General features: G+C 39.4%; 2 protein-coding genes and 1 long non-coding RNA gene across 8 annotated transcripts in view; 1 reads left to right on the top strand and 2 right to left on the bottom strand.

Moving 5' to 3' along the window:
• Positions 1-2,679: 2,679 nt before the first annotated feature.
• Positions 2,680-9,878, bottom strand: c15h19orf47 (chromosome 15 C19orf47 homolog). Of its 4 annotated transcripts, none has more exons than XM_055174740.2 (8): positions 9,742-9,876; positions 8,338-8,425; positions 7,982-8,096; positions 5,403-5,484; positions 5,168-5,281; positions 4,805-4,966; positions 4,542-4,618; positions 2,680-4,427 (listed from the first exon to the last, which is right to left on the bottom strand). In XM_055174740.2, the coding sequence occupies exons 1-8, from the start codon at positions 9,758-9,760 to the stop codon at positions 3,897-3,899; spliced, it is 1,188 nt and encodes a 395-aa protein (XP_055030715.1). In that variant the 5' UTR covers positions 9,761-9,876; the 3' UTR covers positions 2,680-3,896. The 4 variants fall into 4 exon arrangements, with proteins under 4 accessions (XP_055030715.1, XP_055030714.1, XP_055030717.1 ...); XM_055174739.2 differs by having other exon boundaries at positions 2,680-4,430; positions 9,742-9,873; XM_055174742.2 differs by lacking the exon at positions 4,805-4,966 and having other exon boundaries at positions 9,742-9,878.
• A 455-nt stretch (positions 9,879-10,333) lies between these two features.
• fosb (FBJ murine osteosarcoma viral oncogene homolog B) lies at positions 10,334-17,534 on the bottom strand. 3 transcript variants are annotated; one of them, XM_055174745.2, is made up of 6 exons: positions 17,276-17,534; positions 16,870-17,057; positions 15,499-15,828; positions 15,260-15,367; positions 14,508-14,825; positions 10,334-14,368 (listed from the first exon to the last, which is right to left on the bottom strand). In XM_055174745.2, the coding sequence occupies exons 1-6, from the start codon at positions 17,337-17,339 to the stop codon at positions 14,303-14,305; spliced, it is 1,074 nt and encodes a 357-aa protein (XP_055030720.1). In that variant the 5' UTR covers positions 17,340-17,534; the 3' UTR covers positions 10,334-14,302. The 3 variants fall into 3 exon arrangements, with proteins under 3 accessions (XP_055030720.1, XP_055030721.1, XP_055030719.1); XM_055174746.2 differs by having other exon boundaries at positions 10,334-13,612; XM_055174744.2 differs by having other exon boundaries at positions 10,334-14,825.
• LOC129419584 (uncharacterized) overlaps positions 15,724-17,606 on the top strand; it is a 33,071-nt gene continuing 31,188 nt past the window's right edge. Inside the window, exons 1-2 of the long non-coding RNA XR_008636577.2 lie at positions 15,724-15,860; positions 15,956-15,982. This is a non-coding gene — a long non-coding RNA (uncharacterized lncRNA). The remainder of the gene's footprint in view (positions 15,861-15,955; positions 15,983-17,606) is intronic.

Here is a 17,606-nt window from a genome sequence, read left to right as displayed (position 1 = left end):
ATCTATATCTATTATGTATATCTAGGTTAAACTAATGAAACAGTCTAAATGAAAACACTGACTCGGCATTGGCTATGATGAACTGCTGGAGTTCATTTTGCTCTCATCTTACAAATTGCTTAGTATGCTATACTGCTAAGGGCTGATAAGGACTTATGCTGTAGCCTATATACTGGCATAATGGTTTGTTACTATTTTATTCACCCTGAAATAAAAAAAAAACAGTAATTTCTGGTACTGTTTTTGATATTTTCCACTTATAGTTGTAGTGAATATAATGTCCCTTAAAGAGCACATATTGTCTGATTCACGTTTTATTTTCTTTGGTGTGTAGGTGTGTATTAGTACATGTTAACGATATGCAAAAGGTACCTACCCCAAAGTAAACGATGACACGAGTTATCATCTTCAACGTAAATCTGTTTTCTTGGACTACAACAAACACACACATTGTAGGCAACAGTTTACTTCCTGGGATTGGTGATGTAGATAAGACCGACATTATCATAATTCCTCCCGCTTCAGACTAACAGCCTGTAAGTTAACTCCTGTTAGCATTGCATTGCTAGCGAATCTTTCAAACATGGTAAGGAGCGTCAGATTTCCGGCTGCCATCAGAGGTATTCGGGCCAATCATAACGTACAGATTAGCTGGTCAAACAGGGACACAGAGCTTTTCAAATCCATGCATTTCAGAGTGAAGTCTTGATCTACAAAAATACGGTATGTGGAAAATAATGTGTTTTTTAACCTTAAACCAGGAATGGGCAACTTCAGTCCTGGGGTGCGTTCCACTCCAGTTTTAGACACGCACTCACGAACTTCCCTAAACTCTTCCCCTCGGAGGAATCCCTGTCGCCATTTTGAAGTGCGTTCCACTTTGTCAAGTGGACGAGGGAAGTTTGTATGAACAGACCCTCGCTCCCTCGATTTTGACCGATGTATACACTTCAGGCAGCTCCATATCCCACAATGCATCACGATTGTGACGTCACTTCAGCAATCGGTCTCCACTTTCCATGTGATCAAGGGCTTAGGGCGATCAATTTGAACCTACTTCCAGTGTTTCAGCAGTAGTGGGCACTCGTACAACGTAAGCAATGACGTACATCCGAGTGAACGAGACTGAGGGAAGTTAGCGAGGGAAGGTCATAAAAAACGAACTGGAATGCAGTGCTGGAGGGCCGGTGTCCTGCAGAGTTTAGCCTAATTTAGTTTAATTAAACACACCTGAAGCAGCCAATTAATGTCTTACTAGGCATACTAGAAACTTTTAGGCAGGTGTGCTGAGGCAAGTTGGAGCTAAACTCTGCAGGACACTGTCTCTCCAGGACCGAAGTTGCCCATCCATGCCTTAAACCAGGGGTGCCCAACCCTGCTCCTGGAGGGCTACCATCCTGCAGACTTCAGTTCCAACCCAGCTCCAACACACCTGTCTGTAATTATCAAGCAAATTATTGGTCACTTCTAACTTTATCTCTAAATGGTACAACTGAACGAATGGGGCCAAGCCAAACGCCACCGAAGCGTCGCAGCGCGCCCCAGCGCCCACGCGCACGCACACAGATGACAGAGGGATGCATCAACAATTCCCAGCCAAGGCAACAACATACTTTAATATTGAAAATGAGTAGACTATTCCTTTAAAGGCGGAGTCCATGATGTTTGAAAAACAGTTTGGAAAAGGAGACGGGCCGACTACCAAAACACACTTATAGCCAATCAAATCAAATCAAATGCCGGGTTGCGTATGTGTGGGGCGGGTCTATCAACAGAAAGTCCAGATTCTATTGGGGTAGGGCCGTGTTTGTTTAGGTGATTTCAAATATCAACATTGGCTTTCAAACATCATGGACTCCGCCTTTAATGGTATTTGTTACAAACGGAGCATGAATTAAAGGTGCAGTGTGTAAATTAGTGGTAAGGTTAGAAAATTGCAACCAACGTTTCAGTCCACCATTCACCAAAATGCATAGAGAAGCTATGGTAGCCACCACCGGACAACCATGTCATCGTTTGAGACAACTTAGTAAAAAAACTTGTCCGTTAAGGGCTTCTGTAGAAACAAAATGGCGACTTCCATGTAAGGGGACCCTCTCTGTGTATGTAGATAAAATGTCTCATTCTAGGGTAAATAAAACATAACAGTTCATTATTAAAGGTCTTTATACACCACTGATAATATACTTATGTATTTTATATTGCATTTCTATCAAAAGATCGTTATAAAAGTTATACACTGCACCTTTAATATAGAGTATAAAGATAATAGTCCCCAAGATCCAGCAGTGGGAAGTAAAAATGCTGAATATATGAATAAATATTTGTAACACTTTACAGTAAGGTTGTATTACTAAACATTAGTTCATGCATGAACAAACAATGTAGCTTTTTAACATGTTATGTATTCATTTTTGTCAATGTTAGTTAATGTCAATACAGTTATTCATGTTAATTCATGGTGCATTAATTAATGCTGAAATTTAAATGAACTAAGATTAATAAGTGCAGTATTGTTCATTGACAGTTAATGTTATCGAATGCATTAACTAATTATTAACAAATACAACCTTATTGTAAAGTGTTACCCAAATACTTCACAAAAGACATTGCACTTTATATATAAGTTTCATAAAAGTTAATTGGTTTGGTGCAAAAAAATATATATACATTCAAGAATATATTCAAAAATTTGTTTTATCTTTTTATATTCAAATCCATTCCCAAAACAAATATTCACAAATATTTTATAAACTTCATTCTGGTATTTTCGTTAAATCTGTACAATGTAAGAAATTTCTGCTTTTGAGATGTTTTCAAAATAAAATAAAATAATGTAAAACATTAAATAAAATGTAAATTCATATCGCAGCACGACAAATTCTTGCTGTATTAAACACAGTTCAAGGGGGGTGAAAACGTACACAATAAAATACACAAGGGTCCTCTTCCATGTGTGTTGCTTGGCAACAGCATGCTATTCCCAAAGTTAGTTCTGCTCTGTTTGTCCAAGTAACGCTTAACAACACTGAGCTCCATTGGCTGGAATTTCAAATGAGGACATTTTACAGAAAGATGCTGACTGTTTGACATTGTAATTTGAGTGATTTTGTGTCTTCAGCAAAATAACAGTTAAGGTCAGAGTGCAGTGATGGGAATGCCTACACATGCAGTTTTAAACCACTAAAGGGCTATATCGTGATTATAAAGAGAAGTTCGTTTAAAAACGCAGGGAGGTATGAGAATGGCTGAACAGAAGCTTACAGGTTCAACTCGGAGGAATCTGTAAACTGATCTGTTGTGGTAAACATAGCACATGCTTTCATTTAGGTTTCTTGGCAAAATTAACATCTGATGTTTGGTGACATGCATTTCAAAGTCTGTACAAACCCCCCACGTAATCTAGAAAAATGTTCAAAGGAGCAAATGCTTCAAAAAGAGCACAGGGGTTGGTATAAAACTAGCAGAAAAGGACAAGCAGGTGGTTCTCAATTCCAGTCCTGAGGACACATGCTCATTTCCTGTCCCTTAACTTCTGTAACACACCTGGCTCAATTCAAGATCTCCCAGTAAACATATGATGATGAATTAATGCATGTTAAATATAGGAGACGTACATAATGCACAGTGGGGTTAGGAAACCACTGATTCCCAAAAACAAAGATCATGACAATAGGTACACAGCATATAATTATGCATCTTTTAGATCATCATTCCACACTGCAATAACTAATATTGCAGCTGACCCTTTGTTCCCCTCCAAAATCATAACATGGGGTACAGCATATAGACTTCCAAATCCATTATTATTCATAATGGACTTTCTCTGCTCTAATCTCTTATATGAAAATGTAGGGCTCTGAGAGTGGAGTTGAGGTGGGTAAATGCATCACGCATTAGGTTTTCCTGGCACCAAGTCTCTTAAATACACTGACTGTCCCGATGTCCATCTGAGCCCCGTGACAGTCACCCGTGCTACTGCTGACTTTAGGGCTGGCCAGAGCGAAGCTGCCCTGGGCTTTACTTTTGCTACTCGTGACACGACTGTCCTGGGTTTCTGCAGGCTGACTGACCAGTGAGGTTGAGGAGGTAGGGTTGACAGAAGGAGCCTTTCCCAGTCTCTGCAGTATACCTAGTTTGGGTGGTCCCTCTTGGCTAGAGGATGTAGAGGAAATTGGTGGTGTGCCCTCAGATGGGGGGATTTTGTACTTTGCGCCTAGCCGACGCAGAGTGAGAGTCTTAGGTTTGGGGGTTACGGTTTCTTTTTTGGATGTAAGTGGGGGTCTTTTGAGGACACCGGCGTACTGCAGTACCGAGCCTTCACCGTCACTGTCATCATCCTCAACGCTGTCAATGACATCTGCAGTCTTCCCAATAACTTTCACATCTTCCTCTGCTTTGCCCAGTCGGCTAAACACACCTGTCGGCTGCTGCAACACAGAGAAAACACTTTAGCAACGCTAAATACACGTGTTGTTACAATTGTTACAGCATGTTTGTGGTTTAATATTTATCTCATTGATAAAATGTATGTGACTCACTTTACTGACTGTAGTGGTGTCTGCCTTAGATTCGGCCCCAAGTCTGTCAAACACTGAAGTGCGCTTTAAAACCTTGGCTGTGACAATAAAAGAGGACAGGATGTCAAGTACATTAATCTCTATTGCAGTTGCCTGCTTTCTACTTTAAATAATAGGATACATACAAATGGACTACAAATGAAGAGGGGGACACAAAAAGCTAACTTTAGGCAATACATTTATTGCAGTAACATTTAAACAACAAATACATAATCTCAGGGCACCTTTCTTCGCTTGCTGTGCCAGGATGCGTCGGGTGCGTGCTGTTGTGCCTTTTGGCATGTTTATGATGTATTTCCCCTCCATTTCTCTAGTGACCAGTCGGCGCTTCACTTGCAACCCATTTTCCTCTGCTGGTTGGCTGGGCACTGGGACAGGGTAAGGAGCTAAAAAAACATTTTAATTTATCTTCTCTCTTTCTGCCAACTGGTCATTACCCTAGTACTAATAATACCCTAGTACCCTGCAATAATCTGGGTGATCAAAGACGCCTATTAGTAGTGCATGCGCATAGTATGTGCATGTAAACACATTCGGTGCAAAACCTACACCACTACCTAGCTACCATACAATCCAATTTTGCCTACCTGCTTTGGCACTGTTGTTGGAGACCGTCACTGATATTCGGTTGTCAGGGCGTCGAGCAGGCGTGCTTGGCGGGGAGTCCCGGCTCAGAGCGTTGGCAATCATGCGTGTGGCAGCTGCCAGGGGAATATGAACATTGTAAGACCTATAGCTTCAGCCCACTCAGAGATAGACATGTGGTATGTCTGCCTAAAACACGAGTGTATGTATGTTGACAACAACATGTTAAATACTCACGAGTGTTAGCAGTACGTCTCAGTTCAGCCTGTACACTGGTCTGTCCTGAAGAAATGGCTTCAGTTGTCATTTTACACAAATCCTGGTTGTGAAGGCAGAAGCAGTATATTAGTACACTGTAAAAAAAAATTTGCACTTGAATTTACAATTAATTTCGAAATCAAATCAGAATATTTTTTCACTATAAATAAAGTTGAATAAGGTTAAGTTATTTTTTTCAACTTCATTTTTTATCATTTATAGCAACATTAAAAATTAAAATTTGTAATTCATGTTTAAGTTCATATTTGATGCATAACGTCATCAAATTGAGATGATACTTTTATAAGACCAACGCTTTTTACTCCCTCTTGTCAAATTTTTGGATGAGAATCTAACCTCATTGGTATGGGCATGAAAGCATTTGTCAATGTTTCTAAATAAAAAGGAATGCCAATGCTTGGCAATAAATGAAAGTGACAAAGCAGCATATACCAATATCTAGAAATCAGGGCTGCATTTCCCGAAACCGTCTTAATGCTACGTCGTTTATGAAGTTAAACCTTAAGCTGTACCTAATAGTTAATACGTGTTTCCTGAAATGTTTTTAGTAAATGATACCTTCTGTAGGTCATACATTCGTAAGGTTGGTCTGAACCACTGTTAGCTATACCTCATCGCTGTTGACGGTTCACTCCGATAGTGACCAAAACAGTGCAAAATGCTATTTTAGATTTTAGTCCATACAAATACAATAATGATGACATTGTAATACATCAAGTGTTTGGTTGAACTATAGCAGTAATACAGTGGTGCTAAATCTAAGGCTGGCCACCTTAGATTTGCAGCCTTGGCGAAAGTGTGTGTGAACAGATGAGGGTTTTACTGCAGCTGATTTTTTTGTTGTAAAAAAAAAAACTCCGGTGAGTGTGTGGTGTCATTGAGTGCGTTTACATTAACCATAAAAAATCTGCTTCTCATAAAAAACGGTTTTCATGCGTTTACATGCAAATCAATAAACCAGCTATGCAGACAACTGCGTTTACATGAGACTTGGAGATTTGACAGGTTTCTCACAGGCAGTGACGTCAACGCATATAGTACATACAGTCGTTCAAAAAGTCGATGGCAACTTTTACGCGTTACTTTGCGCTTACTTCCACGTGTGACGTTTATCTTTCACATGCGGAGACATGCGCACATGAACAAAACTGCGAGAGTTTATATGCCATGCGAAATCAGGGTAATGAGCAAAAAACACCTGTGCCGATCAGTTTTTACTAACATCGTATATGGGCTTTCCCCGATAAAAGAAACCGTTTTACACGTTTACATGACCCCACATGTTATCAATTTATTAAGCATAATCGGCACAAGACTGTGCATGTAAACGCACTCTTTGTGATTATTTTGCTGCTCCTGATCGTGTTGGGGCCTCCCACATCCCAAATCGGAAATAATCAAACAAGTTTGATAGCATGCAAGCTTCAACCGGATGTTGCATGCTTTTATAGCTGAATCCCACAAACATGACATGAAACAGGGGTATTGAGGAAGAATATGGACTTGTACAACCATGGCAACAGTACAGATGCTTTTATAACGTTATGCCAGAACACAACATTTGTTTTTCTCAAGTCACATTTGATCTCGCATTTCTGTAAGATCTAGCATTACTTTAAATTGTTAATATCGTTACTCACGTTTGTGGTTTCGTGGTCTGGTCAAATAATCCAGTGTGTTTTTTGAGGATTATGCTGTTAAAAATCGTTTGACACTGTCCCTGTCTGTGGTCTCCCATGGATGCTTTGCAGTACTATTAGCACTTTAGCTGAATTGGGCATGCCTAAATTCAAAAGTCCCCTACCCACATACTTTGGAATAAATTAATTAAAAAATTCTTATTTTACAGAAAACTTTGTGCTCCACAACTTACATAATTTTGTAAATAAATGTGATGATCCAGTTTTGGACTCGCCAGCGCTGTCCATTTAGTGTATGTGCATTTCATAAGTTATACTTTCTTAGGCATGACAATAGGATATATGTCGAACGTCTAGCGTTAAAAGCGTATTGAAGAGGTTTTGCCCATAAATGCAGGTAAAAAGAAAGTAATGTGAACTTGAGATTGTTATTAAACGCAGCCGGTGTAAAAGCACAATGGCCACGCGCAGCAAACGCTCTCCGCAGACGCGCTACACAGTGCTCACCCGGCGTTTGAATAAACTAGACACTGATTAGCTACTTGCTCTACGTTTCTTTAAAATTAACAGCAAGACAACTAGCAGTGAATGTGCGTTCAAGAGAGTAAGTAGATTAGCATGGGAGTATTTGAACTTGAAAAGCAGCGTGTACTGACGCCTTTCCGCGGTTAAAACAACATTCCTTCTCATGGTCATTCATGTTTATTCAATGCTATAAATTAACTAGAAGGAAGAGGCGATTTTTATTCTAATACCTGAATACCTGACAGTCAAAGTTTGTATTATTTTTAAGTTAGTATTTTCTTTACTGCTCAACTTCACCCATAGTATGCCTTCACTTGCCTTAGAAAACCCAAATCAAACCTTTCAAAACCCAAATCAAACCTTTGCACTCACCTGTCTATACACATGCTTGGCATGTTTAAGAATGGCTATGATGTCCCCAATGACTGTGATACCCAAGTCCATCATAATTTCTTTACTGAGGTCCATGAGCATGCTTTTCTGAATCCTGAAGAACAAAACAAAGCCACATTTCACCATGAATGTTGCTGCTGGTTCACATTTTATAAAGCAGACCTAAATCTGTCCAAAATGGTGTACAAAATACAGCAAATATAGCACATGTAAGCAGGCCATAAGCAATCCTGTGCCTAATAACCTAATTCACACAAACAGCATCTGATGTGTTTGTCTGCACATCACTGCTGTTTAAAAAGGCAATATTATTTATGAATATACTAAGATTTTACCTGTTATCAACAAATGCCACAGCGTAGTTGACCGCCAGTCCAGGAGGAATCCCAGCATCTTTGAAGAACTGGATCCACTCGGAGGTGGCTATAGGATCAATGAAAGTGTAGTTTTTAATATGAGTTCAGTAAAAACTTTAAATTCATAGTAAAAACTACACAGTAAACACAAATGTTGCCTTGGGCAAACATTCCTTAGTTTAGCTTGTTGGCCTTAGACTTTAAAAATCTTAGTTATAAAATAAATTCATAAAACTTAAGTGTAATGAACTGAAATGATCAGCACAAAATGTTGTGAGGATTACCCATAAGCCCTTGAGCCTGACTATTTAGATATTTTTATGGTCAAACAACAACAACAAAGGATGGGACATTTACATAATTGCTAACAAGAGATCTTAGATGTTTAAGCTTTTAGTATTATTGATGAACTTATATGCACACACAAGTTTTTGGGAGACCACAATTGCAACTACAATGAAGCAACCCAGCATTTTTCAGAAGGCTTTCGTTTAAGTAAAGTCTTCTCAATACATTTTGCATTGCATGCATGCTCTTTGTAATAAAATGACTAAAATAAAGCCATTAGAACTACTAAACATATTATGGTATGGAGGTCAAGCGCATATATAATTTGACATGCATGACAAAGAGACAACACATGGCCAGACAGAGCAGCTGTGTGTTATTTTTAAAGTCTTGAGAGCACCTCGTGTCAGTAACTATTGGTCAGGGTCGTTCACAAACTGGGGGCTACAACTGAATAAACACAATCAAGACATTAATTATAAAAATAAATGTCTTAAGAGTTTAAAGTTTTGAATGAATATTTTTAACGTTGAGTTATCCGTAAATAACTTCTGTAAATCTTATTATAAGCCCATTCATGAGACACTATTTTTTACCGACAATGAATTGCGTTTAAAGTAAGGGGCTTTAGAAACATTTAAGTGTAAAATATTTAGCATTATGAGCGAAAAACACCTGAACATAATTACAAAAAGTTAGTGATAAACCTAACGAGCATAACTCACTTAACAAACCCGTTTGTTAACTTATAACGAGGCATAATGGTCCACCCAGTGCCCTCCAGGGCGAACATATCATTACAATTTTAGAAATGACTAGAAAACTCAAATAAAAAACACATTTGTATTCTGTTATGATTCACTAAACGATGTCTCTTGGAAATAAATGACATTTGTTGCCTGATATAAAAGTGACAATGGAAATGTAGCGCTGGGCCTGTTTCATTAAACCCACTCAGTAATGATCAAACCTAAGAGCTCATCAAACATTTCCCCCAAAACTTCCCACCACTGAGAGTCAAGTAATAACTTAAACCGCTATTAATATATGTAAAGTGACCGTATTCCACATGCGAGGGTCGTTTCTTTCTCTTACCTGCAGTTACGGTCGCCATCTTCACAGGGAAAAAACGCGACGCGCTGCGGAAACGTTGTGACGTAACATCCTCACCGTCTTCGGAAAGATTCGACTATGCGGAATATTCCGAAGCTTACCGAGGAGCTTCTTGCTGTACGCTGCTGACTACAAAATACCTTATTTAACATTTTGTTCCATGTTGCTCCAATGGGTCAATTTTTGGGTAACTAGTAGTACCATAACATCTGATAAATGGAACTTTCCAAGATGAAAATTAGTTAAATATGTTAAAGGCACTTTATTTTGCCATCACCTGTTATCATTTGAGGACTTAGGTCAAGAAGAGAAGCTCGTAGAATTACAGGAAAAATGTATGCTTCAATGCGACAAGCATAATTTCTGACTGGCTTTTATAACGCTGTGTGTTATATCTACTCTGTCCACTAGGGTGCAGTAAAATTCCATTAATAACAGACCTATAAACGATGCTCAATAGCGTCATCTGTCTGGCTAAGGGGGAAAAATATGATAGAAACCAATTTTCTCTTTTCACTTGGATGTTAACTTTATAACCCTTTTGCAAGATCTCGTTTAAAAAACATATATGAAATGCTTCTGAATATGTTTATTTTGTAGACATTTTCATTACAAGAAAAACGGACGTCATACAAAGATATAGGACAGCACACCTACTTTTCACAGTCTATGTAACAATATGACATGTCCTTCTCCATTCATTAAAGGGCTAGAAATATAGCATAAAGTGAAATGAAATGGAGAATGAGCATAAAGAATGCAGAACGGCGGGTTATATCACTCACAAGGGATGTTTAGAATGAATTAAAAATTCTGAGAACTAAGAGCAGAGCCATCAGTCAGGGTGAGGAATGCACTCCTTTAAAGAAATCACGAGTGTCCTAAGCCCATGACATCAAACCAGACACTTCTGTCATCTGCTTTCTTAATCAAGTATATACAAAGACAAATAGTATTGAAAAAAGCACCATATTGTAATATTTTACCATTCATTTCCCCTCGAAAAAGGCAAAAGGTTTTAAATATTCAGCCCTCTTTATACTTAACAAGTGGTTGTAACATTAAGCTATATGATCACTAATATTTCACTATTTTTAAATCGAAGGCAATCTTCAAATGTGCATTAGAAAGCAAAACAATTCATCTATCAAATTATCCCCACTGTCTTAAGAGGCACTGACATTTTACAACCTCATAATGCATAACCAAGTACTTAGCAGAGTAAATCATACATAAAATAACCTGGAAAATAAAAAAATTCTCTATTCTTTACTGTGACACTGTAGCATTCAGGATCAATTTTAATCTTACAATTAAGTTGATTTGCTACATGGTTGTCCTAGAGTATCTGATATATTGCATTCCACTGTGTCAAATCAATGCACCGTGAATTTGAAAATACCTAGGATTATCATAGCTAGAACATAGTCTCCCATGATTGTGCAGTTGAGGAGTTTTTGCAAAGTGGAAGACCACAGAGAATTACTAATACTGTATCATTTAACCAACACTTTGCATCTCTTTATGCTATCATATCAGAGCCAGATCATATAGGTAAAGATACAGTAACAATATGTTTTGGTGTAGAAGTGACAAAAGCACCAACATCTAAAAACAAAACAACATAAAACTGTTGTTACACACAATATAGCTTTCTTTCAAAGTAAATTTGCTCAAAATCACAAAGCTGTTTGACAGCACAGACATAGTTCAATAGCTTTCTGATATTGTATAATGTCCCTTTTAGTGAAACCAAAGCTTTATCTTCATTACATTTTGTGTTGCCATAATTCAGATTTCAACTAGTACATATGTTTTCCCCAAAAAAGTTTAAATTTAAACTCTGACCCATTAAATGAGTCTGATTTCAAGACAAGGTTACACTTGCGTATATAAATGTATCATCAAAAGTCATTTCATTTTAAACAACTGTACATATAAGGTCTTCGTAATCCCATAAAATACTACACATGAAGCCAAAGTCACTAAGAACAATGGATCTTCTCTGAGTTAAAATACTTGCATCTGTGTTTGATGTAGTTGCACATAATATTCTGATCAGGTCCATAACATTTATATTTTAGGGCTGATTGAAAGTTATCAATCAAGCCCTGAAAAATACACACACACCCACACACACACACACAAGTTATGGGCAGACAGCACACACTGGACATGAAAAGCGACATTACTGCTTAAAACACAGCTGCAGATATTCTAGTATACATTGAGACACTCGGTTCATTACTTATTTTTTTCTTAAGCATATATATATTTATTTAGGCATTTTTTGATATTTGTGTCCAGTGTGTTTTGTCCACAGGGGGTTGATGAACAAGTGCTGTGGGACCAATTTCATATTGACAAATCAAGCACAGCAAAAAGCAGTGGACAGCATCCACAAAAGTGATACATATATATCACTATATGCCCCACAGTTTGAATATAGTCATCGTACATAATACACATTTTGTATGAAAGGCAGTAACAATGCTTTTCATATTAAGGGAAAGGTGAGCTGTTAATGTTTATTATATTTTTTGTTCTTTTAGAAAAATAACTATTTTTAAATCAAAACCAAGTGCATCATCTCTCCCTTCTGTCTTCATTGACAAAAATAACATTTTCTGAACATTCATACATTACATTACAATCATTGCATATATATACACTAAATATGTATATATATGCATACATAATATATATATATTTTTATATATTTTATAGATATATAGTTTATGGCATAAAAAAGTTTCATAGTGCACAACATGCGTTTTTAGTTGCCAACATGAAATACCTATGAAATAATAATAATAACCATAATAACAATATTTGTGATAACTGCAGTAAGACAACAGTAACATAGAGAAGGAGCAGCTAAGAGCCCCCCAAAATTCTTCCTTTTGGCAGCAACGGCACAATCAAGAGCAAAAGAGAAGCATAATGAAAACTCAGTAACTTAAAACATCAAAAATCATCAACATTCACAAAAAAGTAGACGGTTCATATTCATAAGCACATCCCATTCTTTTTGGCCACCGTTGATTTCCTTCCTTCCGTTCGTAGCTGGCATTTGTGCTTTTCATTGTTTGTACTTTAACAACCCCCTTAAAGAAAGAAATAAACTGGAGATGTAGTCCTGTGTGACTTCTTTTCACAATCGACGCCTAGAGCTGTGCTAAACCAAAACAGCTCAAGAACAACGTCAAAGACTTTTAGAAGCACAGAGGCCACTCGTCCAAAACCAAGAGGTCGTTTCTTTCCGCATTTTCTTCTTTTTTGTCTATAATGCTTTTTAAACCCAGACACTATCACAATAAAAGCCACCTTTGTATGCACTCATAAGAGTTAATACTATCGTTGAAACACATAATGAAACAGAGCCTAACAATTCACGCAGTAAAGGGGAAAGCCTATAACATTGTGAGAAATATGAGGACCAGCAGGAGATGACATGTGGAGCTATACTGCTGAACAGGTCATATAAATACTCTCAATCCACCGGATTTCTCACTTTTCTCATACCTCCAAGGTTTTTTTTAGCACCTGCCTGTTGAAGTTCCTTTGCTGGCCTTCCCAAAGTCTACCTGGCATCATCTAATCAAATCCTCAGCACTGAGGAAGAATAAAGAGTCCCGACCGTTTGGCCTGTATATGGCGTTTGCCGTCGTTTGATCCGCGTGCAATGGCTGGTTTATTAAGATGTTTTTGAAATGTCTGCTCATTGTGAAGGTTCCACCATGCAGTGCAGCAGGCCGGTCCGCGAGAGGGGGTTTGTGGTGTCGGGTTGGGCTGGCACTCACTCAAGGTTCCATGGGCTTTCAGGGTCCAACGGGCTCTCAGGGGCTGAAGACTTCAGAGAGAACCAGAGGTACATAAAGACAGGAGAGAGGAGAAACAGATGTGGGGACGAATAACGGAGGGAGATAAAAGAGATAGACAAGTAGCTAGTAGAGAGTGTGCGGTAATGTCCCCTTCATAGGAGAAGTCAGAAGAGGTGTGGATGAACTGGATGAGGAAAAAAAGAGTAGCAAGGCAGTATCTGGCCCAAAAATAAACGAAACCCACAAAAGCAGTTCTTTGCCCCCCTTTTCTGTTTAGACAAAAACACTGCAGGCACCTGGCATGGATAGAGAGAGAGAGAAGAAGGGAGATGGTACACCAATGTATGCTAGAGCAAGAAAAGATATAAGCAAGAGGGAGAGTGCTAATGTGCTTTTTTATTATTATGTGCCACACACGCTGGCGGATTTAAACGTGTGTGCGCGTTGGCCAGTGACTCATCTTGATATTAAGCCTGAATTCATTGTGAATTAATATACACTTAAATCACCGTGATGAAGTCACTCAGACACTAACGCATCTGGGCCTTAATTTAAAATGTAAAAAGACAGAGATCCCAGAAACAAATAGAGATTGTCTGAGATCCCTAATAATTATTTAATGCCAAATGTTCAGATCTCTATGTGCATATGTGTTTTTGTCGACAGGCAAGCAGAGGCAGAGATGCAGAGCTCTCAAAGTGCAAGAAGCGAGGGTGAGTTCAGGGAATCTGAGGACTGATCGCTGCTGCTGGTTCGCTGGTTAGCGCTGGCCCCGCAGGCTCCCTCTGGGTAGGTGAACACAAATGAAGATGTGTATGAGGGGATGTAGCTGCCGGCGTCAGGGTTACCGCCACCGTCGGCAACAAGGCACGGGCCGTCCTGCGCCGGCTGGCCCTGCCCATAGAAAGAACTAGAAAAGGCTACCTCCTGCATCATCCCTTGCTGCTGCTGTCCTGGGGCCGGCTGTGTCTGCGTGGGCTGTGAAACCGGGACGTGGTGGTGGTGGGACGAGTAGGCGGGCGGCAGGTAGAAAGAGTCCTCCTTCACAGTCAAACCCACCACGGAGACGGAAGCTGCCTGTGGGGAGGTCTGCTGCATCTGCGCAGGCGGCTGGTCCTGATAGGGAATTTTGCAGCTGGGCTGGTGCGCAACCAGGACAAACTCCAGGCGCTCCTTCTCCTTTTGCAGCTCGGATATTTCTGCCTCTAGCTCAGCCTTCTCCTCCTCCAAAATGTCTGTCTCCTTAGGTTGGAGAGACAAGAGGAGGACACAAGGGGAAAAGATTATATGATCATATGAAATGAGGATAGGAAACTTGCTTTGAAACTCTTAAAAACAAGATGAAATGCAAACTTTGGTACTTGAAAGAAATGCGTTTGCCTTAATCATGAAATTGCTGAACTCGGTCTGTTCCCACAATATAATTACTGTGGTTTTATACACTTTGTTTAAACTAGCTTATAATTACAATCTGCAGCAGTGTGCATATGTGTGTTGGTATCCCTCACAAGCCATCATTCCAAGAAAGAATGTTACGAGCATAACAGCTTTGAAAAACTGGAATGTTTTAAGTTCGATCATTCTAATACATCAAAGATAGCTATTACTAAAAGATACACCAGAAACTACAAAATAATGTAAATTGGTAAATTATATTTGAGTACAGCATCGCTCACCGACTGTAACCTGTCTGTGAGCTCACGCCGTCGGTTCCTACACTTAGCGGCAGCCAGTTTATTTCTCTCTCTTCTAACTCGTCTTTTCTCTTCCTCCTCAGGGGTCAACTGGGAACAGAGAAAAAAAATCTTCAGTCAAATCACATGGTATTCCTTTACAACCAATCTTTATACTTCCAGTTGAAACAATTACAATGCAAATACTAAAATATGATCTGACCATCAATGTCCTTACTCACCGCTTCATCTCGTGTACGCCGTCGGCTTCGAGACTGACGCACTGGGCCAGGAGCATCAGAGCTTGGTGGGGTGAAGCCCCCAGCAGAAAAACTTGTCCCGGGCAGGTCATAAGGATCCAAGGCAACAGGCTGCGTCATGGTGCTGGAACCTGCAGCGCTTTGTCCTGGTGCCACAGAGGAGATGAGAGTAGGCTGCACCATCCACTGCAGATCCTGGCTGGTGGTGATGGCCGTCACTGTGGGCACAAATGAGCTGGGCATGTCCACCCCTGCCCCGGTGCCAGTTGACCCTCCACCCACCCCTACCCCACCTGTGGTAGATACACACTCCTGGAAACCAAAAACATAAACAATATAAAATGGTGGGTTTTTCACAGTTAAAGACAACATTTTTCATTTTTCAGATTTATATTCCTTATTTTATTAACTTACTACTACTTATTACATTTTTTTACAGACTATGTTTCACCAAAAAGCAGCAAAGGTAACGAAACATAGTTTTCTATTTTGAATTTATAAGCATAAATTATAAAAATGTTTTTTCTAGAAATCACAAATTGGAACCAAACACACCAGTATTCAAATTATAATTTTATGATAAAATGGTATAAATTACTTTAGCATTTGACTAGTCTATTCTTTATAAAAATATATATATATATTTTAAATATTACCTTTTTATAGTTTCTAAAAACAAATGTATACGTTAGCCCACAGCCTATTTTTATATTATTTCTTCTAAAGTCGACTCCAGTGATGCCAGAATAAGTTCCACGCTTCATTAATATTCATATGAAAGCGTGTTATGCGAAAGCACACGCAGCTTCGAAGACGTCGCCGTAGCCAATCACCGGCCTCGTATCCCCATCCCTTCTCCGTTCCTCCGCCCCCGTCCAACCCCCGGTGTTCCCCTTAGCAACGCAACGTAACACTCCAAAATAGAACGCATTGACGTCACAGCAAAGTCTGAGCAGCGCGAGCAGTAGGACCGGGCAAAGGCGGAGCTTCGTATGCGCACGTCGGAGAGTTCCACAGCTTTGTCATCTGTTTCACGGCGTGCTGTAAACCGAACACGTTGCTACCGGCCTGAATCAGCGCGCATGCTGACTTGTCAATATTCTCAACGTAGCTTTCAAGTTTGCATGCTGAGCTATAGCCGTATTTTACAACTGCGGTGTTGCATATTTTAATATGAATTAACACTTCTTCACAGCTCTGTTAACTCAAACAAATTAAAACGCGTTCCCTCAACAACGCCAATCCGCTTCATACAGAGTTGCAGACTAAACCAAGCAAATCTGAATAATTTCACCAAAACAATGCTATGTACAGACAAACGCTATTTCTATTGTTTCAAACAATGTGACTTACTTGCGGTGCGCTGGTGGTGGGTGGGCTCCCGAAGGATTCCACGGACGAAAGGTACTGAGATTCAAGAGAAGGAGATGAGCTTTCACGGGAACCGGTGTCGAGGTCTCCGGGGAACCCCTGAAACATCTCCCCGGTGGAGCCAAGAAAAGCCGAAACACCTGCTGTGCCCGGCGAGAACGGGATGTCACCTGTCATCCCAACAAATGTTAAAATGATACATTTGCTGGTAGGAAGTTTGGAATTATTTGCAATTGCAAACTTTAATGCACAAAAAAGGGAAGTGGACAATTAAACTGGTCCTGGTCCGTTTCTATTTTACATTACCATTTATGCATTTGGTTTAAATTAAATGTTAAACTTTATATGGACAAAATTCACGTTAGATTTAATATCGTAAATGACCTACCGTAACTAGTTTTACTTGGAGTCTTCGTTAAGTTGCCCTTCGTCTCTTTCCAAAACAGTTGCATTAAGACATCAATCCAGATTCCTGCTGGAGAAAACTTCTAAATTCCAATCTCTTCCTGGACAAAACTTCCCAATTCGTGATACAATCCGTGAAATGTTTCCTTTGAATCGTGCATTTATAAATCCATAAAATAATCCGCAATGTGTTTATTATTAACGGGAGTCGACGCAGTGTTTCGGCAGCAGAGCTTTCTCTTCTGAATGAAGCCTGAGAACGCATTGTAAAGTAGGGAGTCCTGGCTCCGCCTCATACGGGTGTTCCGCTGACG

Source organism: Misgurnus anguillicaudatus, chromosome 15 (assembly GCF_027580225.2).
Source record: "Misgurnus anguillicaudatus chromosome 15, ASM2758022v2, whole genome shotgun sequence".
Classification (NCBI taxonomy): domain Eukaryota; kingdom Metazoa; phylum Chordata; class Actinopteri; order Cypriniformes; family Cobitidae; genus Misgurnus; species Misgurnus anguillicaudatus.
Note: the sequence above shows the minus strand (reverse complement) of the source record. Positions and strands in the feature narration are given on the sequence as shown.